Source organism: Yarrowia lipolytica, chromosome 1B (genome assembly GCF_001761485.1).
Source record: "Yarrowia lipolytica chromosome 1B, complete sequence".
Classification (NCBI taxonomy): Eukaryota; Fungi; Ascomycota; class Dipodascomycetes; order Dipodascales; genus Yarrowia; species Yarrowia lipolytica.
The window spans coordinates 1,240,178-1,262,692 of NC_090771.1; the positions used below are offsets into that span (position 1 = coordinate 1,240,178).

A 22,515-nucleotide genomic window follows, 5' to 3' on the forward strand; every position below is an offset into this window, starting at 1 on the left:
TTGGGACCATGGCTGCAGCAACAATAAACAAACTCTGAGGTTATGATGACGGAGGTATACAAGTGAATGTAACGCGCTGGGGAGTAGAGATGGCGGAAAAAGAAGGCCATTGATAGGTTCTACCACCCAGATTACATAACATTACTCTCTTTCCGACCTTTTTCACCAACCCCAGCGGCTTCTATGTCCTCATCTCCCTCAAACTCTCTGCACCGCCCCTCCCACCCCGTTTGACAGCTGGACTAGCCCGTAAAAGAAGATGAGGGGGGCCTGACATTGGACAATCGTCGACGCCCGCTATCTTACGTCTGTACTACCAGGTTAAAACAAAACATCTGTCACTTGACCGGTTTAGATGCTTCATTAGACGCATTATATCATAGCACTAGTGGGGTCTAGCTGCACTGCCGAAATCAGGGGTAATCCATATAACCAGCGATATAGAGCCGGTAGAGAGCTGAAAACCCGCACAGGCGTAAACACAGGCTCTGAAAAGGCACCTGCCAAAGCTGGTACTTTTCTCTGCTCACCTTGCTCACCAAATCCCCCCCTCCTCGTCCTCCCCTATTAATATCCTCCACATGCCTAACGCGCGGGATATAAGCTTAATTCTAAGCGGGTTTTATTTGTGATATTATCTGCGATTGGATTTCAAACCTCGACGACAACTGAACGAACCGTTTTTTGGCCTCTTTTTTTTGCCTTTGAACCAAACTCCGCGCCAGTTTTCATCGCAATGCCTTCCGAATCCACCCCTCTCATTGGCCGACGGCTCCAGCCCTCGGACCACACCTACGTGCAAAAGGTGCGCATCGTGCTGGGCTCGTCATATGTCAATATTCTGCTGATTTTCGTGCCCCTCGGCCTGCTCTCCGGAATTCTCGGATGGGGCGCCACCTGGACCTTCTCTCTCAACTTCCTCGCCATTGTCCCCCTTGCCGCCCTGCTGTCGTTTGCTACTGAAGAGCTGTCTGCCAAGGTCGGCCAGACTCTCGGAGGTCTGCTCAATGCCACCTTTGGAAACGCCGTCGAGCTCATTGTATCCGTGATCGCCCTCTACCAGGGCCAGATCCGAATTGTCCAGGCCTCCATGCTTGGATCCATTCTGTCCAACATGCTGCTGGTGCTGGGATGCTGCTTCGTTGCCGGAGGATGGGGACGAGTCCAGCAGAAGTTCAACATGACCGTGGCCCAGACCATGTCCTCTCTTCTCGCCCTCGGAGTCACCTCGCTGCTTATCCCCGCTGCCTTCCACGCCTCTCTGCCCAACTCTGGAAAGCCCGGAGAGGATACCGACCCTTCGGTTGTCGACCCCACCCTAGCTGTGTCTCGAGGAACCTCCATCGTCATTCTCTCCATCTACACTCTTTTCCTCTACTTTCAGCTCGGATCCCACAGCGGTCTGTTTGAGGACGCTGAGAGCGAGGCCGTTGACGCTACCGAGGGAGAGGACGAGCACGAGGGCTCCACCCTGACTCCCTGGGAGTCAATCTTTGCCCTGGTTGTCATCACCGTAATGGTCTCTTTCTGCGCCGACTACCTCGTCGAGTCCATCGACGACATTGTGGCTTCTTCCGGACTCTCCAAGACCTTCATCGGTCTGATTCTGCTGCCCATTGTCGGTAACGCCGCCGAGCACGTGACTGCCGTGGTTGTGGCTATCAAGGATAAGATGGATCTGGCTATCGGAGTGGCTATCGGCTCCTCTCTGCAGATTGCCCTTTTCCTCACCCCCTTCCTGGTCATTCTCGGCTGGATCATCGACCAGCCCATGTCTCTGTACTTCTCCACCTTTGAGACTGCCGTCCTCTTCGTCGGAGTCTTTGTCTGCAACTACCTGCTGCAGGACGGAGAGTCCAACTGGCTTGAGGGAGTCATGTTGCTCGGCACCTACTTTATTGCCGCCATTGCCTTCTTCTACTATCCCTCGGATATGTAAGAGGACAGGAATGCCTCTATGTAAATTACGCAGTGAAGTAATAGACATTATACTTAATGAGCCTGGAGCATTCGCAAATGGACTCATTTTTGAAGTCCCTTGTATTAGCTGTCCGAACCAGGAATGTGATTCAATGGTATAACAATGTCCGTGATGACTGGCTTCTACAGGTAAGGTTATGATTTCGCCTTGGAGTCTGAGAAGATGCAAGACTAGACTGTGACTACTAGACTCTGACAAGATATTGTGTAACATGAATGATATATTTAGTGACATTGGGGACCGTTTCAGAGCTCTCGGATTTCAAATACCTCTTCTGTAGCGCATTCTAGCTATTATAATATTGACTCCTTTTACTTAGCTTTACTTTAACTATAATCTTAAGAGTTCAACTAATTTCAAGTAATTTAAAGAACTGGGCTATCGAGTCAATATGAGTATATACTCAAGGTATGGAAGAATTAATTACATCAATTCACTTGGATCAAAATTCTAACCCCCTTGAACTTATGAAACACTAACCAATCCACTACCTTTACCTTCTCCGTTCCATCTTTGACCACCACTATACACCACGATAAAGTTGCACCATGCATATCAAGACCGTTTTTTTTTGAAAGTGTATTCTCACCAAAAATGCACCCTTCGCTACTCCTGCCCCGGATTCTCGCGTTGAAGGACAGCTCGGCGTTCACGGTGATTATTGATAGCGTGGAACAGTCAGCATCTCGCTTGATCAGCGAATTCCTCCACCACGCACCTGAATCAACCAATGTTCTGTACGTCAACTACGAGACATTGACGGTTGATAAACGGGTCAACCACGAGATTTCGGGACACGAAAAGGTCGCCGAGCTCAAGCAAAAGATTGTCCAGCTGACGGGGACGTCCCAGACTCTCATCATCTTCGACACCCTGGCTTTCATTCCAGAACAAGAGCTGTTCCAGCTGCTCTTCAGTTTGATCAGCAAGCATACAACAGTCGTTTGCGTCTACCACGGCGATATCCGGTCGAAAAGTGACTCTTCGAGCTCCTGTTACCCCTCGACTCTGTCGCTTCTCAACTACTTTGCCACCAGTATTCTTACTGTTGGTCCTCTGAGCAGACCAGACGTCATGCCTCATGTTTTGGAACAACACAGTAACCGGATTTCGGCCTGGGACATCCCTATGGGCTGCAATTCGCCGAAATTTGAGGTGCAGCTGGATTACAGACGCAAATCGGGACGCTCGGTCATTGCTACATACACTGTAGACAACTCGTCTCATGCAGTAGCCATTGCCCCTAACAAGGCGCAGCAGCAAGAAAACGAGGCAGATCTGCTCAAGGATCTGACCACGTTTAACCTGACAACTTCCACTCGAAACCAGCAGGCCAAGGATAAGGTGGAACTGCCGTTTCTGGAGAGTCAAAAGTACGGAGATGGAGGAGTCCAAGGAGGAGCCATTGTTTACCAGTACGAAAAGGACGATGATTACGACGAAGAAGATCCTTATGAAGATCCCTTCTAAGGGAAAAGTTATTTATTGCACTGTATCATGTTAATATACATTTATCGCAGTTGGTGTTGTGTGTGAAGTATTTCACCAACTACAATCACAAGAATTGCACCAGAATAGTGTGCGGTTTTACAAGAACACCACAGGGTCGAATGGGGACCTACTGATAGCCGTGCCGAGTACAGTACAAGTCATAAATCGTATTAATGTCTATCACATCAATGGTGCCATTGTAGATAGTGACAGGATGTAACTCACAGTGGGTAGCTCTCGTAGCAATACGGCCTCGGCGTTCGGAATAGCCACAGTCGTGCTATACACTCCCATGGCTAACACACCCTCCACTCGTCTGGTTGCTACTTCAATTGGTCGAGCAAAAACTGCAGCGCTCGGAACGCAAACTCCTCCATGTTCTGAGCTCGGTCGTTACTGCCTGTCGAAAAAGTCATGCTCTTGGATCCACTGGGTCCGACCACAGCCACAAACCCGGTTCCCACGGCGTCTCCAGTCGGGCCGGCCCATCCGGTCTCGGAAAGAGCATAGGTGGAGCCCAGCTCAATCTTGAGGTTTCGCGCCAGTCTCAAAGCCACACTTTCACTGGGGCCCGTGTACTGATCAATGTCGGTCTGGGACCAGCCTGAAAGCTTGAGTCGCGACTTGAGCGAGTACACCAGAGTTCCTCCTGTGAAGTACTTGGAGGCTCCAGGGATAGCCACCAGATAGGACGAGATGAGTCCTCCACATGCCTGTGTTAGTAAGAAAGAGCCGGTTGATTGTGTCGTTTGAAGTCGGTTATTGAGCCGTTTATTCCACTCACCGCCTCTGAGACCGCCAAGGTGTGTCCCTTTTCGGTCAGCAGCGCCGAAATCTCGTCCAGCAAAAGTTGTACCCGTTCGGAAATGAACATTGAAATATCGTGGTGTGATAAAGTTGGCGAGTGCTGTGCATGATGATTTGTAAGGCTGGTGGAAGATGAGGGTGTCTCCTGGAAGGTGTTGGAGGGCGGCTACGGAGATTCTAAAGAGTGCAACATGTTTTAAAAGCAGATATTTAGGGGTATTTGGCCTTTAGATCAGAATAATGCATACCATCGGAGCTATGGGCTTGGTACCACTCCTTTTTTTTTTTTTCTGCATATACATTCATTTAATTATTTTCTGCTACTTCTCTAAACATTTAGTTAGGGTTATTCACTCCATTACTTCAGCTAGAAGTACCGTACTTGTAGTTAGGCTTTCCTGATACGGAGGAGGAAGTGTGTGATTATGTCATCCTTTAGACATGCTAGCGAGTATCTGAAAACTTTGCTCTATTCACAGCAAAAATCTAACCAACTTCCTCACACAATATTAACCCGCCAGACTCCTACAACGCCGTCAATTCCAACCCCCCCCAAACATTCGCCACTCCCGCCAAACCCTATTTTCCACCACCTCACAAGCTCACGACACGAGACACTAATCCACACATCCACACATTTACACATCACACACAATGGCGACTACCACCGACATTCTTTTTTTCAAGGCCGGCCAGGCGGACTTTGACGAGGAAACTTCAATTGTGACCCCCCGACGGGGCCAGGGTCGGATTGTCGTGACACAGCCCAGTGACAGCGAGGAGTTAATATCGTTTGTGTGGGAGCCTCGAGGCACGGCCGGTGGCGAGAAGGTCGAGGTGTACCCATTTGCTGGAGACGCCACCTTCCAGCATGTCCCTGCATGCAAGACTGGCCGAGTGTTCAAGCTGCAGTTTGAGTCGTCTGGCGAGAAACTCTTCTACTGGGCCCAGAACCCCACCGACAGCGAAAACGTGTGGGAGCTGAGCAAGGAGGACAAGCGGGTTCTCAACACAATGCAGGCAATTCTGGAGGAGCAGGCTGATGACGCTGAGGAGAACGCGGAAGACGTGGATATGCAGTGAGTAGTATAATATATGGATGAATGGTAGTACAGAAGGAGGACCGCGAGAGCAAGGAAAACGATTGACATGGTTCCAACAATACAGATCAATTTTGGATGATTTTTGAGCAGTTTTGTGTCTCCAATACACGAGATGAGCAACAATCTATTCGCTCGTCCTGCAATGATTGGGTTCACCCGGACGTTTGGCCTTGGTTTCCATCATAAACCGAGTCGTTTCGTTTGTACTAACCCAGGGACGCCGAACCCAAATCTGCCCCTGCAGTCAACCCCACTGTGCCGGATCTGGCTTCTATGATGAGAAACATCCAGGTGCCCCAGAGCCAGTCCCAGAGCCACCAGGCCGTGCCGGTCATGAACATTGGCTCTGTAGTGAGTCAGAACATGATGGCCGAGCACATCAGATCGCTGGACGACCAGGAAGTGGATCGCCTGTGCTTGTTGCTACCCGACGTGATTCCCAAGACCCGAGAGTCGCTCATCGGCGTGGTTCAGTCGCCCCAGTTTGCTCAGGGCATGAACACCTTTGATTCGGCTCTAAGAGAGGGCGCTGCTAGTATTATTGCCAGAGAACTAGGCCAGGAGTATCTTGGAGAGGGCGTTGAGGGGTATCTGGAGAGTGCCAGAAAGGCTGCCAAGAAGGAGGAGGACAAATGAACCAGCGCGTAGCAGTGGTCTATTTGGTCTATCTGTCTAACCGAACTCTAGTCTTTCAGCAATGGTCTGTGTAAGGAGTCTACGTGGGGCTAGTGAAGGCAGCAACTTGTGAAGGCCCATGTTCGTCAGGCCCAGTACAATCCATTGACGATATACTTGAATGAATGATATCAATGGCTTAAGGATGAGCACCAACGCCCCGAGCGTGAGCGACTCGGCTCTGTTGCGTACATTCGAGTATGTAGCAACGCGGACAACCGAAACGATAGATGACATCCCTGTCTTGTAGTCTCTGGCACGTTTCGAGGAGCTTTGCATTCCATTGGATAGTTTGTTATCAGTACGTTCGGTACGGTACAATATGTACTACATACCACACTTGGTTCAGACAAGGACTGTTTGTATTGGTAACGAGCTATAGACAAACAATTAGATGCATCACCAGTTTAGTGCTTTAGCACGAGTAGGTACCTGTACTGTACTCGTGCTGTACTCGTACTGGAGAATGTAGGTTCACGGATGTCGTTGATCCTAGCCGCTTACACGGTCAAGTCCGACACTTTTGTCCGATAATGTCTGCATCCGGCGTTGAGAGCTCATTAGCGTGTTCCAGAAGGAAAAGTCAACTGGTGTATTCTGTCAGAGAGCACACGTACTCGTAGAGATGTGTGTGCAATACAAGTCAAGTGGCTTACTGGTCAGTCTACACTCTCCAAACAGTCGACATTGACCGACTAAACACAAGCATCCCCCACTCAGGTACGGTTCCCCTCACAAGTGCCCACTTTTATAGACCGTTGGAAGTATCCGTGGAGCTGGGTCTTCTTGGCAGACAATGCATAGACGAGGTATGGCTGACAGGAGCGTAGAATGGCAAGACGAGCACGAGCACGAGTGACAAGGGACGGGCAGGAGTGACAGTCGACAGCGACAGTGACAGCCGCTTGCGAGGGTAACAGCTGGGTCGTCGGAGGTCGTCATCCGGACAGCGCAGACATAGTCTGGACCAGCCATGTCCTTGAACGGACCATCTAATCAAAGTCACCAAGCACCAATAAGAAGACGGTCAACCACCCTGTCGATAGTGATAGAGTAGTGACAAAGAGTGAACTAAATCTACAGTAACCATCTTTTTTACCTCACGTACTAACTCATACCCCACAAAGCTAATCTCCAACGTTTCCCCCCTCCACCGAGTGCATCTCTCTGTTCATACCCGGCCCTACAAACACAGAATTTGCTTCAAGTGGCTTCATGCTGGAACCTTGGTACCCCACACTTTGGCCTGTTTGGCACTAGTGTGACAGTGCAGATCTGATATCATTTGACAGGTGACCTACCACGGTCTCTATTCTCGCCTTTCCATGGGTCTACCCCTCCATCAACGGCGCCATTCAGGAACAAGGGGTAACGGCTTACGCATGGGGAGGACAGGCTCATAGTTAGCCTACTTGTTTAGCAGCCCTTGTCCAGATAATACGGAGCAAAAAGGAGACGAGAAACGGCTCAGAACAAGCGGGTCGGGTAGACGAAAAGAAGCTCAATGGTCGACTCCAGACAAAGACTCGCATCTCGTACATTTACCTCCGCCATGCATTATTGCCCACCTACTCCCTCCCGCAGTACCACCATGCACCATCCCCCACCCTGCCTCGACTCTTGACTGGATCCACATGGATTTACATGCAAAGTACGATACTGTGGTGTTATGAATGGCTTTCGGGCTCGATGCCACAAGGCCAATGGGGGTTTCGACATGTGTCAGACGGCGGAGATCCACACTAGCTACTTGTAGTTAACCCATGGAAAGTGCATCTTTAGCCGGAGACGCAAGACGGCACATTCATGCACAACTACACACTACAAACACACCGTACAAGTGCGGACCCGGGCTCGAGTACAAGAACTCAGTCATGCAAACACCATCTGCCTTTATTCTCCGACAAGGCTCCGATCATAAATGCAATTTATGCATCCACATACACACGTACACCTGACGCCGCTGTGTAAACGCGTGTGATCGCGAGCGAGTAACGTCCACCAGTCTTCTGGGAGCCCCTTTCCTCCAAAAGGCCTGACATTGACGCTTTAAAAAAGTTGACATCTGAAACAAGCAGCCGTTGCCGGGGGTCTCATTGGTATAAGACAGGATACCGTTGATTCACCGGTCATGGTTCACAGATCGGAAGAGCGGTTCAGCAGGCCCCCCCCGCAGAGATGCAACCTCCACCTAAGGAATATCAAGACAAAAGACTCAAGCACAAGTTGAAGCATGGCACAAGCTCCAGCCCACATGCCAAGGTTCACAGGTGGATATATTGACTGGACCTACATTCTTTGTCTGCGTGACAGTTTCGAGAATGTGAAGATACCCAAAGTGCGGTGATTATGATGCTGGCAGGGCCTCCCAGGGTCTGTTTCAAATCGCTACAACCACATGGCTGGATTATCTACTCATTGCAGATCAGGAACACTTTCTGTTGGCTCCCGCGTGCAGATATTATCATCTAACTAGTAGCTAAAGTCGCGCTAGCGCCTCTCTAGCACAGTCATGCACGTTTAGATCTGTTCGGGTCATGTCAGGTATACCTGTTTATTGGTATATTGAGGGGATTACCAGTTGAACAAGCATGACGGCTGTGGCGGTAGATACACAAAGAGAACGACTTCTATAAGAGGGACTATTCTTGCCCTCTGGGTCATCATCAAGCAGCAGCTTTCCACCCTTCTCTCTCCCAATGGTATCCCTCTCTGCTCGAATCAAAGACTTTTTTTCGGTCCTCCTCCTCGGAGCTGCAACCATCACTCCCTCCACACAGACCGCAGGCGTGTCTCAAGGGTTCTATGATTTTGCTCGGGACTTTGCCCATCTGTCCAACATTGCCTACTGTGTCAATGCTCCCATCACTCCACTGAACCCGGACTTCACCTGTGGCAACTCGTGCAAGCACTTTCCGGAAATTGAGCTTGTGAAGACATTTGGAGGCAACTTCTTCAAGACCTCCATTACGGGCTACCTGGCTGTCGATCATGTCAAGAAGGAGAAGTACGTTGTCTTCCGAGGAACCTTTTCGCTGGCAGACGCGATCACGGACATGCAGTTCCAGCTGTCTCCTTTCCTGGTCGATGTGCCTGCCCTGAACACTTTCTCAGCTAATGACACCACCGCAGAGGCCCAGACGCACTGTGAGGGCTGCAAAATTCACGACGGCTTCTCCAAGGCCTTTACCGAGACCTGGGGTAACATTGGTGAGGATCTGCAGAAACACCTGGACGCTAACCCGGACTACCAGCTGTACGTGACTGGCCATTCTCTGGGAGCTGCTATGGCCCTTCTTGGAGCTACTTCCATCAAGCTCAAGGGCTACGATCCCATTCTCATCAACTACGGACAGCCCCGAGTCGGAAACAAGCCCTTCGCTGAGTTCATTAACAAGTTGTGGTTTGGAGAAGGCAACGGTCTGGAAATCACCCCCGAGAGAAAGCTGTACCGAATGACCCACTGGAACGACATCTTTGTTGGCCTGCCCAACTGGGAGGGATACACCCACTCTAACGGTGAAGTATACATCAACAACCGGTTCATCAACCCTCCTCTCAAGGATGTCATCTCTTGTGCTGGAGGCGAAAACTCGAAGTGCTACCGATCCTCGTTCAGCCTGCTGTCCCAGATCAATCTGCTCCAAAACCACCTGGCTTACATTGATTACATTGGATACTGCGCTCTGAACATTGGTCGACGAGAGCTTGCCGATCAGGAACATTACACTGGTCCTTATTACTATGGTCATCGATCTGAGGAGGACTTTAAGAAGTTGGGCTTGGAGCTATCCACCCCACAAGTTGAGAACTGAACGAGTTGACATGCCTGCACTACTCAACAACTAACTACTTGTAGTCGTCACTTTACTATTATCTAGCTGTAATTGTATATTAATATATCTAACGAATATAACAGACGGCTATAGAGTACAACCTTCATCATACAACTCATGACTGAGTTCATTTCCCGACTAATGAGACTGACAAATGTTGGGCTTGGAGGGTTGTTGGGCTTGGAGGACTGTTGGGATTGGAGGACTGTTGGGCTCGAAGAGGTTGATGTGTTTTCTCCTCACGAGAAGTCGAGATATTATTCCACCTCGAGTTATGCCTCCAGGGCAGACTGTAATATCAGAAGCTATCCATACTATAGATGTCATGTTAGTCTAGCAGGCAAAATAAGTACAAATTCCGATTCAGAAAACTGGGAGCTTCTGAATGCTACCAAAAATGTCAACATTTCCACCCAAAACTACCCAGTTTGAGAACGTATCTTGAAAACTGGCCGAATAGTTGGGATGCACCATGTAATTTTTTTTTCTTTTCAGTTGACATGTTAGTTGGGAGCGATTGCACCTTCCAACAACACACTACAGAAGCCATCATTGGTATATAGTATAGAGTAAAACACGTGACCATCTAGCACTCCTACAGTCTCTTGTAATTGCGTGACTACTTGTACCAAATTTCTTCCACATGTCTGAATCTTGTACTTGTAGAGTCAGTCCACTTTGGAGGTTCCATCCATCTGTCGTCGTTACTGGGGCAACCTCCTAACCCTACGTCCGCATTTGTCTCCCAACAAACTCAGGGTTATGAAGGTGGACTTTTGAGGGCGTTATTTTCACGTGACTGAACGTGTTTTAATGGGGCAGAAAGGGGCTAGATGAGACACCCGGATCAATGTTACTGGGCAACATATGTCCTCAATTTGATCAGCCAATCATTTTGCACCACGTAGCCATTAGTTTCTGCTGTTCATTTCGCTTGTCGTATTTCACCCGCAGTTCCAAGTTAACCTCTGCGTTTAGTTGGTAGTACCTATTTCTTAACCTCTATAGGCGAGAGACTATAATACATTCTACGATGGACAACCGCCAGCACTTCACGATGAGCGAGAGTAGACACAGTAGCAAGCGTAAAAGGCGGCCGAGGCCACCGAGAGAACAGCGTAGCAGGGCGCGTAGTCACCACAGGGGTATTTTTATTATTTTATTATTTTATATAATAACCCTAGGTAAAGTTTGTTAAGGATTAGTTGGGTTAGCTGGAATCAGTGGGGTGCTGATTCTGGCAGTGGAAAACACCAGAGACTGGAGTGGCGTTTTCCCGATGAACGAACAAACACGCGAAGCTATGTGGACCAACATACAACACGGACTGAACCAGGTTTTTTTATGATTTTTTTACTGGAAATAGGTACGTGCCAAGTTTGGACAATGACACACTAAACGTGTTTAATTAGTAATATTCGTTGTAAGCGTTACATTCATTTCAAAGGTTATTCTTTCACGGCAAAAGTTATAATTAATGAATGTATATGCAGAAAAAAAAAAAAAAAATACTGTAGCATTAGCAAGGTGTTTAGGGGGTGTCGTTGCAAGTAGGGAGGGAGGGGAAAGGTAGTCTTTAGTCGATTAGTTCCTTTTGTGTAACTCCAAATGAGCATATATATGTCGATTTCTTGTAGGTGTTGCCCGCCTCTCGCTACTTGTACCGGTAGTTGCTCTGGGTGTACTTATATCCGGGCTCGTTAGCCCAACCCAAATCTCTCCTGATTTCTCCTGAAAGCTTGTTACGCCAAAACGCGTGAGACTGCTGCACTCTTTCAAACATCACCACACTACAACAGCGGAAGTATACAACGACTTGAGAGCACTAGGATGTGAGTATCGGCGGGAATTTGGGTGTGCAGGGGCTGGTGGAGGAATTGGATCGGGATTTTGAGCGAAAACCGGACTGAAACGCGGTTGTGTGGAGGGGCTTGATGGGGCCTGGGTCGAAGTAGTAGGTCCTGTTGTGAAGTTCGGCATTGATTCCATTGCGACAAGTCAATCCCAAAACAGACTCACTACCCGCAGCAGTTCTGACCCCGGCTCTTCGGACTGGATAGGGCCTGTTTTCTGGTCTATTCATCTGTCTGGTTGGTGTGATCAGAACATGACCTTAGTAAAATCCAGACTGAAGCAGCCAGATACAAGTCGGCTCAAAAATTGGACCCCGTGGCCCTAGCAATCAATCTATCGGATAACCCACGCCGCACTGCGTGCTTGGCTCTCTACCGTACTAACCCAGGGACGACCCAACATCCTTTGTGGAATCAATACTGAATGAGGGAAGCAGGAAACTGCGGACCTTCTATTCAGACGGCCAGTCCTTGTCGGCCACGCTGGAGTCCATGAAACAGATGCGAACAGAGCTCCAGGACAGTGGCAACAAGCTGACCCCCGAGCAGGAGGAACGTCTCCAGCACTATGCAAAGCTCGTGGAGGAGACTGGCCAGACCCAGGTGGTAGCCAGTGGAGTTCAGGTGAGTAGAGAAGGAGTGGATGGATCTGCAACGAACTACAACGCAGTTGTCGTGTGTGGTTTGTCGGAGAGAGGATTCAAGGAGAAGGACCAACTGCAGGCTACCGAGATGTGGATCAAGGTGCACATGTCTCTCATCAGCAGGCTGTTGGGATGGTAGTCTCGAACTACCTCCTATTACTCCACTATGCGAGGTATCACAGAGAACGATGGCACAACATTCACAGTACAGCAGTGTCTGCACTTCTACAGCAATTGCAAGGGATCATCTTTCACTGTCATATGCCGTTATGGCATATTGGGACCTATCGTTCGTTTACATCGTCAATTGTGGTGGAGTGCTCCCATGCCTGAGTGCTGTTGTCAGTTATTGTGAAGTTCATTTCGATTACTATCACAATGAGCCATACTTGTTATTACGGTTTGAAGTGTCCAGCATACTGTTGCTTTACAACTTGTCGTGATTGCTACAGCGTGTTGTCCACCCCATCTATCAATCGTTACCGAATACATCATACACTCGTCGGGTCAATTCCAAACCTTCGGCCTGTCTTTTCCATTCCGTTGCTAACACAGAAAAAAGCCATCAAATCAGAACACATGCAGTTCGCCACCGGACTCGGCGAGCATCTCCTCGTCGAATGCCGAAAACTGCAAGGCAAGCTAAACGAAAAGGAGGAGGCCCTTAACGCGCAGTCCGAAGAGCTGGACCGGGCGAAAACCCAGCAGAAAGCCATCGAGGCCAAACTCGCCAAGTTGTCTCAATCTGAGGACCGCTTCAAGGAGGAAAACTGGAACCTGGAGCTCAAGGTCACCGAGCTTAAGTCGCAGCTGTCCAACACGACCGAGCGGGTCAAGAAGCAGGCTGTGGAGTCCGGCCGAGTGGCCGACGCCCGAGCCACCGACACAGACACCATTGAGGAGCTGCAGTACCGGGAGCAGGAACTCAAAAGCGAACTGGAGCAGTCCAAGGCTCGGTTCGAGTCTGAGCGGTCCGACTGGGAACGTCAGAGCGAGTCTCTCCATGAAGATCTGCAACAGTACCAGCGACGGGTGGCTGAGTTTGAAGAGGCAGAGAAGACCCGAGGACGAGAATCCCATGTGCCCGTGCCCATGACTCCCTCCCCTGAAGATGAGCTTTCCAGCGACTCTGATAGATCTCCTTCTGTGTCTCCTACTCGAGGAATGACTCGAAGCACTTCTCGAAACGCTGCTTTGGAGGCTGAAACCTTGCGAGTATCGTTCACTCATCTCATGAAACAGCTGCAAACAGCCAAAAACAACATTTTCAAGGAGAAACACGTTTCTGCCGGCCTCAAGCGCGACCTTGCAGAGGCTCTGAAGAGCGCAGAGAAGGTCGAGAAGCTGACGAGCCACAAGCGGCCTGCCTTTGGCGCGGGCCGACGCCCCACGTCGCGAGTTCTGGAGGAGAACGACGAGTGGGAGGATCTGGACGCAGGAATTACTTCTGAATACGTGTCAGCACTGGACACGGCCCAATCGACCGAAGACGACTACATGACGGGTGTGGAGACGCTGGACGGCGATAGTGGAGCCGAAGATACTGAGACGGAAGACGTTGTGCAGGATCTCAATCCCCGAATGCTTTCCATGGAGTCTGAGCTTGCTGGGGAGGAGTCTGATTCAGACTTTGACGGTGACGATGCTGGAAACTCCACTTTCCTCAAAAAGACTCGATCTACTGCCTCTGTGGGCACAGTTGTGGGCGCGAACACAGCCCGACGAGCCCCTTCGTCTTCTCTGGCGCAAGAATTCATGTCTGAAGAAGACGTGGAGAAGTACGCGGAGATGTATGGATTGGTGGTGGTGGCTCAAGAGGAGTACGACAGTCTGGTTGAAAGGGCCGAGAAAGAGGAAACCGTTTCTGAGGACTCTATCGCTGCTGCTGCTGCCACATTTGGACTCGCTGTCATCTCTGCGGACAAACTCGCTGCTCTACAAGCTCCTCCTACTCTGGAGTCTCTCCAGCTGCAGGGTAAGGAGGTGCAGTGTACAGTGCTTCCCACGGACGAGTACGCCCATCTCACCGAGTGCGTCAATGCCCCTGGCCTCGAATACATCAAGGAGAAGGTGCCTAGCAGTCACGTCCTGCTGTCCAAGGATGAACATGATGCCTTGTTGATTCCTTCGGTGGAAGACATCGAGAAGAAGTTGCCTGATAGTCACGTATTGCTATCGAAGGATACCCATAAGGAATTGCTCAACCCTACCAAGGAATACGTTCAGACCAAGTTCCCCGATCACGTGTTGCTTACGAAGGATGTGCACGAGGAACTCTCGACCCCTTCTGTCGCTTCTCTCGAGAAGAAGATCCCCACGTCTCACGTTCTTTTGACAAAGGAAGCACATGATGAGCTGACCAATCCTAACGAGGAGCACGTGCGCGCCAAGTTCCCTGATCACGTACTTCTGTCCAAGGCTGACCACGATACCCTTACCAAGCCTGGTCTGGAGGAAGTCAAGAAACACGTTCCTAATACGCATGTTCTATTGACAAAGGAGGAACACGTCGCTTTGGAGCAGCCTTCTGTTGAATATGTGGCCAAGAAGCTCCCTAATCACGTGATCATTTCGAAGGAGGAGCACTCTGCTCTCGCTGAGCCCACCATTGAACAGGTTCAGAGCAAACTTACAGGTCATGTGATCCTAACCAAGGAGGCCCACGCCGCTTTGGAGCAGCCCACTGTGGAGGATGTCGCTGAGAAGCTACCTGGTCACGTGATACTGTCTAAGGAGGAGCACCAAGAGTTGGTAGAACCGTCTGTGGAAGACGTTCAGAAGAAGCTCCCTGACCACGTAATTATCACCAAGGAAACTCATAGCAGTCTCGTGACCCCTTCCCTCGACACAATCAAATCGCACGTTGGAAACTACAACTACCACGCGATTCCTGCTGCCGATTACGAATCGCTGGTTGCATCTGCAGAGTCTCCTTCTCTCGAGCACATTAAGGAGAAAGTGGTGAGCCACGGTCACGTGGTTGTCGACGAGAAGGAGTATTCCAGCCTCTGTCAGCCCACTATCGACGTGCTTAAATCACATGCTTCTTCCCATGATCATGTGATTGTCCCCCAGTCAGAGTACACCATTCTGACCCAGTCGGCCGAGTCGCCTACTTTGGATCTCATCAAGCAGCAGATTGGAAAACACGACCACGTGGTTCTGCACCAGGACGAGTTTGTCAAGCTCTCGTCCCCTGACCTTTCTCTGCTCAAGGAGAAGGTTGGATCCCATGGACATGTGATTGTGGAGGAGGAGGAATTTGAGCGGTTGATGAAGCCGACTGTAGAGGACATGAGGGAGAAGAGCGTTGCTCTTGGTCATGTGTTAATCGCAAAGGATGAATTTGATCAATTGAGCAAGACTGCCACCGAGCCTTCCCTGTTACACATTAAGGGTAAGGCCAGTGCCCTTGGTCACGTGGTTGTGCCTGAGGACGAGTTTTCTAAGCTGACTAAGCCCTCTGTCGAGGACGTCAAGGCTCGCGCTGCGGAGCACAATCATGTGATCATCCCCAAGGAGGCGTTCTCCAAGCTCACCACTGCCGCCACCAGCCCGTCTCTCGAACATATTAAGGAGAAGGTTGGTGCTCACAGTCACGTTGTCATTTCCGAGGACGACCACGCTGCTCTTAAGGCTCCCACCCTCGATCAGCTGAGTCAGCACGCGGAAAGACACGATTCCAAGATTGTTCCCACCTCTGAGCTCGTTGAACTCACCCGAAAGAGCTCCAAACCGACCCCCGAGGAGCTATCGATGCGTGCTAAGACTCTCGGTCTCGTGGCTGTTCCGTTCACTGAGTTCGAGGCTCTTAAACGAGCTGCTGAGCCTCCTACTTACGAGCAGCTTGGTGACTACGCCAAGGAAAGTGGTCACGTGGTGGTCGACCAGAAGGAGTACGAGTCTCTGTCGTCTACTGTGTCATCCCCGTCGGTCGACTTCCTTACCAAGCAGGCTGCAGCTTCTGGCATGACTTTGGTTGCTCAGGACGAGTACGACAGCCTGTTGGAAACTGTGGGTGAGCCATCCCGTGATTTTATCGCCCAGCACGCCAAGTCACATGATCTGGTTGTTCTGGACTCAAAGTCTCACGCTGAACTGGTACGAAAGAGCCAGAAACCATCGGAAGACGAACTCCACTCGCATGCCAAGACGCTGGGCTTTTCGGCGATCGGAGCAGCAGCTCTGGCATCACTAACAGCGCTGGCGAACAACCCTAGTCGTGATCATGTGACCTCAAAGGCCAAGGACCTCGGCTTGGTTGCTATTGATCGCGACGATCACGCTGAGCTTGTGCGACAGACCACCAAGCCCACAGCTGCTGAAATTGCTGCCCTGGCAGCTGGTGCTGGTCTCGTCACGGTGGATAAAAAGGAATGGAAGAACCTTGAAGACGCTGACCACGTGACTGAGCTTGCTTCTGGCCTAGGACTTGCAGCGGTACCGAAGCAGGAGTATAAGGAGTTGCTGAGGAAGAGCTCCAAGCCCACAGAAGAGGAGGTCTCAGGATTTGCACGTGCCAAGGGCCTGGAGGTGGTCAGCAAACAGGACAAGACGTTATTGGAGGATCCCCTCAAATTTGCCGAAGCCAGAGGTGGACATTTTGTGGTTGGTGATGAGTTTGAGAGGCTGAGTAAGCCCTCAGTTGAGGATATTGCGTCGCGTGCTAAGGAATTGGGTCACATCTTCGTGGCCCAGAGCGAGTTTGATAAGTTGGCCAAGCCATCGGTTGCGGACCTAGAAACTCACGCCAAATCACATGGTCATGTGATTATTCCAGTTGACACTCATAAGGCTTTGGTTGCTGCTGAGGTCGAATCCAAACGAGATTTGACTGCAGATGAACTCCATAGCCACGCCAAGAAGCTAGATCTGGTGGCTATCACACATCTAGAGCACGAGCTTCTGGCTGCTCCTACGCTGGACTCTGTCAAGCAGCATGCCACTCGTCTTGGTCACGTTACTGTGCCCTCCGAGGAGTATCACAGCATGTCTGCTGAAGCCAACAAGCCTATCAACCGGGAGTTTGTTGAGTCTGTTGCTCCAGGCTTAGGTTTGGCTGTGTTGTCTAAGAAGGAGTTAACTGAGTTGAAGGAGCCCGATTTGGACACACTTTCGGCCCGTGCTAGAGCCCTGGATTCGGTTGTGTTGTCTAAAACTGACCTTGAGAAATTGGAGCACCCTTCCATTGATGTTCTCAAGGCCGAGGCATCTTCCAAGGGCTTTTCTGTGGTTGATTCAGCCGAATATGAGTCTCTTGTAACTCCTTCTGAGCAGCAGCTTCTTACTCAGGCTGCTAGACTTGGTTTGGTCACCGTCACTGAGAAGGAGTATGAGCTGTTGAAGGCTCCAAACAAGGAACAACTGTCGAAGTTCGCTGAGAAGCACGGTCATGTGCTGGTGCCCGAGGACGAGCATAAGGAACTTGTTTCCCGGCCCACAGAGTTCACCCCCTCTCTGGACGACCTACACACCCACTCCAAGGCTGCCAACATGGTGCTCCTCACTCCTGACGAGCACGAAGCCCTCACTCGACCGGCAGAGAAAGACGTGCGACGTCATGCTGTGTCGCATGGTCTGGGAGTTCTCGCCTTGGCTGACCTTGCAGCTCTCAATTCCAAGGCCAACTCGCCTAGCAAAGAGCACGTGATTGAGCATGCCTCGAAACACGGCCTAGTAGCAACGGATCAGAAGGATTACAATGTCCTGGTCCGAAAGGCGTCGGAGCCATCTAAGGATGAAGTCATCGATGCTGCATCCAACCTCGGTCTGTCTGTGATTTCTTCTGAGGAGTTGGAGGCTCTGGAGAGAAAGGTGACACAGCCCTCAATTGCTGAAGTCACTGCCTCAGCTGCTGTCCTCTCTCTGGCGGTAATCCCCGAGTCCGAACTTGGAGAGCTCAGAAAGTCGGCCGAGGAGCCTTCTAGAGATACGTTAGAAAAAACGGCGAAGAGCCTGGGTCTGGTTGTGGTCGAGAAGAAGACCCATAAGGATCTCGTGCGAAGGGGTGCTGAGCCTACGTTGGCTGAGCTCAAGGAGGGTGCCAATGGTCATGGTCATGTGATGATCCCGGAATCTGAGCACGTCAAGCTGTCAGCTCCACTAACAACCGAGGACATCGAGTCACGTGCTCGAAATCTCGGCCTGGTGGCTGTTGTCCAGTCCGATTATGATGAGCTCAAGCGGCAGGCCGAGTACCCCAGCGAGGCCGAGCTCGAGGCACGTGCCAAGACTCTGGGAGTGACTCTGGTGCCCGACGATGATCTGGCGCAGCTCAGACAGGCACAATATGATGTCTATGCTAAGGCCCATCAGATGACATTGGTGAAGGATGCGGAACTTGCTGAGTTGAAGGAGAATCAGTATGAGACTTATGCCAAGACAAACGGACTGGTCTTTGTTCCCCAGGTGGAGTTGAATGAGTTAAAGGACAACCACCACGAGACTTACACTTCTAATAAGGGTCTTGTGATGGTTCCAGGAGAAGAGTTGTCTGAGCTCAAGAACAGTCACTACGAGACTTACGCCAAGAGCAAGGATCTCGTTATGGTGCCTTCCAAGGAACTCTTTTCGCTGCGAAACTTCGAGAACGTGCCATTTGACACTCTTGAGACTCATGCCAAGAGCCATGGTCACGTGATGGTTCCGTCTAAGACTCTGGATGATCTCAAGGCCAATTCTGTCGAGGAGTACACCAAAAAGAACGGGTTGTCTCTTGTCAATGCCGGCGAGCTTGCTGAGCTGCAATCACGTGCAGATAACCCGTCCCGTGAGCTTTTGCAGCAGCATGTTGGGAATGCCGGCCTTGTTGCGTTGTCAGAAGAAGAACATCAGAAGTTGTTGGCTCCTTCTATTGAGGAGGTGAGTAAGCATGCCGAGAAGCATGGCCATCATGTGGTTTCAGCTGACGAGCTTGCTACTCTCAAGTCATCACAGATCAACAAGGACACTGTGGCTGCATTCGCTTCTGCCTCTGGCTTATCTCTCATTGCAGTTGGGGAACTCGAACAGCTGCGTCGAAAGGTGTATCACCCGACTGTGGCCGAAGTCCAAACCTCAGCCAAGAGTGTGGGTCTTGTTCCTCTGACCAAGGACGAGTACAACCAGATTTTATCTGAGAATGATGTGCTTTCGGATTCTGGCGATGTCGGAAACACCTCTGTCTCCTCCATCACGTCGTCAAAGCGCCTTTCCTCCGTACTCGAAAAGCGAAACCATTTCGAGGATCTTATCAAGGAAGAGAAGTCGCAAAAGCAGCGGGAGAAGATCATGGACTCGGTTAAGACGCTGGGCTTCATTCCTGTGTCTTCTGAGGAGTACAAGCGGCTCGTGGACAACCAGAAGGAATATGCCCCTACCAAGGGCGATGTGTTCAAGTCCGCGAAGGAGTTTGGACTGGTGGCTATTCCTCAGGAAGAGTACAAGGGTATTCTGAAGAAGGCCGCTCCGTTGACCAAGGAGCGTGTTGTTGCTGATGCTGCTTCGTTGGGACTGGTTGTGTCTGAAGAGAGTAAGAAGGATGTTTCTGGCGCTAGACGAGGCAGCAGAACATCCGTCTCCCTCGAGAACGTGCCTCACGTGGCTACCAAGGAGGAGGTGGCAGCTCAGGCTGCCGAGCTTGGGCTGGAGGCCGTTCCTGTGACGTACATCACGCAACTCAAGCGCATTGCCGAAGCTCCTGAGGAAGAAGATGTGCGGGAGATGGCATCCAAATGTGGTCTTGTGGTGATGAGTGAGGAAGAGGTCAAGAGGGCCAATACAGTCCAAAAGGAGCTGTCTGCTGCCCAGCAGGCAGCCCTAGAGGCTCAGAACGAGTTGTCTGAGGCTAGACACTCGTTGTCAGAGACTCAGGCCCTCGCCCAGAGCCACGAGAAATCCTTGGCTATGGCTCGATCGCCTGATCTCCAACAGGTAGCTGTTCTGGCAGCTGCCCACGGCTGTGTCACCGTCAACAAGAGCGAGTTTGAGCAAATGTCGGCGTTTGTGACAGCCAAGCAAGAGGAGGACGCCAAGCCGAGGGAAGTGCCCAAGGAGAAGCACTCTCTTGAGTCTCTCGGCGCCATTGCAGCTGGTCTGGGACTGGCTGTTGTGCCGTTTGCTCATAAGGATAGAGTGAAGGAGGTTCCTGTGGAGAAGGAGGTGGTCCGAGAGGTGCCTGTGACCAAGGAGGTTGAGGTCATCAAGGAGGTGCCTGTGGAGGTTGTCCGGGAAGTGGAAGTGGTTAAGGAGGTGCCTGTTGAAGTCATCAGAGAAGTCGAGGTCATTCGAGAAGTCGAAGTTCCCGTTGAAGTCATCAAGGAGGTGATCAAGGAGGTCCCCGTTGAAGTCATCAAGGAGGTGGTCAAGGAGGTCCCCGTGGAAGTGGTGCGAGAAGTCGAAGTGTCTAGAGACCTCCCTACTACGTTCCAGGAAGCTACTCCTTCTGTCGACTTCCATACTCAGGCCAAACAACTCGGATTCACGCCTGTGCCGCACGCTGAGTATCATTCCTTGGCCAATCCTTCAGACGAGGAGATCCGCGAACGGGCCAAGGCGCGCGGTTTTGTTGCTGTTCCGTTCGGACAGTACTCGGAGCTGCAGATCAAGGCTCATCGGCAGTCTGTGCATGACGAGGCGGGTGAATCACGTGATTTGCAGCGTGGCGAGACAGTGTCGCCCAACTCTGCACGTGACTCGAGTATTCCCCTCACCGCAGCCGAAATCGAGCACAAGGCTTCCACTCTCGGCCTGGTCACTCTCTCCGTTGATAAGTACAAGGAGCTGGAGCGTCTGGCTGCCCAGCGACCCGAGCCTGTTGTCGTGAAACCCGATCTGTCCAAACAGGACATTGAGAGCCATGCCAAGACGCACGGACTGGTTACGCTACCCTCAGCGACCTACACCAAGCTCGTGGCTGGCCAGAACCCCTCAGCCAACCAAGTGAGGGATTTGGCTGCGAGATACGGATTGGTTGTGCTGACGTCCAATGAGATGGCTCGTCTGCAGCAGCAGCGAGAGACTCAACCCGTTGCTCAGAGCTATCAGTCGGTTGCTTCTCACGCTACTTCTCCTCGACCGGTGCCCGAGAGCTCGTCTACTCGATCGTCTGTCTACAGCTCTCTCCCCATCGCTGCTGCAAAGGAGGCCATTGAGATGCATTCTCCTCGAGGCTCCATGTCTCGAGACTCGTCAGTGGCGTCCCATTTGTCGCGGTACTCCGATGCGCAGAGCCATATACAGACCGCCCAAACGGCGCATGTAGTTGTACCTGCTCAGACCGCTCAACCTACAGCTCCTGGGCTGATGGGACCCCCCGCAATGACTTCCAGTTTCACTCGGCAGTCGGTACCCGCATCCAGCTCGTTCCGAAGAGCTGTCTACGAGTCTCCTCAAAGCCAACACGCCACCCAGCAGCCACAGACTCCCCAGAGAGGCATGACGGAGTCCCCGTCGTCTCTGCTCATGTCGAACGCTACCATCGCGTCCAACGCGTCGTTCAACGACAAGAACATGATTGCGGTGGTCACCCAGACCATGATTGGCGAGTACCTGTTCAAGTATACGCGGCGGTTTGGCTCTGTGTCGGGTATCTCTGAAAACAGACACCAGCGCTACTTCTGGGTCCATCCGTACACCCTGACGTTGTACTGGTCTGTGGAGAACCCGTCAGCCGACGTCAAGGCTGGAAAGGTCAAGTCTGTGCCCATCACGTCGGTCGTGTCCGAGGAAGACGATAACCCCCTGCCTCCCGGGCTGTTCCACAAGAGCCTATTGATTGGAACTCCTGACAGAGTCATCAAGGTCACGTGCCCCACCCGTCAGCGACATAACATCTGGTACTCTTCGCTGAGATACCTGTTGACCCGGTCGCCTGACTTTCTGCTGGACGACGGAGAGGCCAATTCTGCGTCGGGGGATGAGTTGACTGCAGACGCACGGCTGGACATGGAAAGACACAAGACGGTCACGGCGGCATACCCCAGAAGGGATTCGTCGTTGAGAGCCATACCCCAGGTGAAGACACTGAGACGATCTTCGTTCAGGAGGAATTAGGTGGACTTTGGAGGACAACACTGAAGGAAGTAAAGAAAGGAGGATTATTGTTTAATTGATTAATTGTATGTTTTGTTGATGCAAAGGATGTAA

At 51.1% G+C, this 22,515-nt stretch overlaps 6 protein-coding genes across 6 annotated transcripts; 5 read left to right on the forward strand and 1 right to left on the reverse strand.

Moving 5' to 3' along the window:
• Window positions 1-736: 736 nt before the first annotated feature.
• On the forward strand, window positions 737-1,939 carry YALI1_B12409g (uncharacterized protein; the record flags this gene model as incomplete). The annotated part of the gene is made up of 1 exon (XM_500674.4): window positions 737-1,939. One exon carries the CDS (start codon window positions 737-739, stop codon window positions 1,937-1,939), a length of 1,203 nt encoding a protein of 400 aa, XP_500674.2.
• A 636-nt stretch (window positions 1,940-2,575) lies between these two features.
• Window positions 2,576-3,451, forward strand: YALI1_B12427g (uncharacterized protein; the record flags this gene model as incomplete). Its single annotated transcript, XM_002142974.3, has 1 exon — window positions 2,576-3,451. The coding sequence occupies one exon, from the start codon at window positions 2,576-2,578 to the stop codon at window positions 3,449-3,451; it is 876 nt and encodes a 291-aa protein (XP_002143010.1).
• Window positions 3,452-3,795: 344 nt separating this feature from the next.
• YALI1_B12443g (uncharacterized protein) lies at window positions 3,796-4,346 on the reverse strand (the record flags this gene model as incomplete). The annotated part of the gene is made up of 2 exons (XM_500675.3): window positions 3,796-4,185; window positions 4,257-4,346. The coding sequence occupies 2 exons, from the start codon at window positions 4,344-4,346 to the stop codon at window positions 3,796-3,798; spliced, it is 480 nt and encodes a 159-aa protein (XP_500675.1).
• Window positions 4,347-4,933: 587 nt separating this feature from the next.
• Window positions 4,934-6,018, forward strand: YALI1_B12451g (uncharacterized protein; the record flags this gene model as incomplete). The annotated part of the gene is made up of 2 exons (XM_500676.3): window positions 4,934-5,358; window positions 5,598-6,018. The coding sequence occupies 2 exons, from the start codon at window positions 4,934-4,936 to the stop codon at window positions 6,016-6,018; spliced, it is 846 nt and encodes a 281-aa protein (XP_500676.1).
• Window positions 6,019-8,756: 2,738 nt separating this feature from the next.
• YALI1_B12489g (uncharacterized protein) lies at window positions 8,757-9,872 on the forward strand (the record flags this gene model as incomplete). Its single annotated transcript, XM_500677.3, has 1 exon — window positions 8,757-9,872. One exon carries the CDS (start codon window positions 8,757-8,759, stop codon window positions 9,870-9,872), a length of 1,116 nt encoding a protein of 371 aa, XP_500677.3.
• Window positions 9,873-12,768: 2,896 nt separating this feature from the next.
• On the forward strand, window positions 12,769-22,422 carry YALI1_B12529g (uncharacterized protein; the record flags this gene model as incomplete). Its single annotated transcript, XM_500678.3, has 1 exon — window positions 12,769-22,422. The coding sequence occupies one exon, from the start codon at window positions 12,769-12,771 to the stop codon at window positions 22,420-22,422; it is 9,654 nt and encodes a 3,217-aa protein (XP_500678.3).
• Window positions 22,423-22,515: the final 93 nt, after the last annotated feature.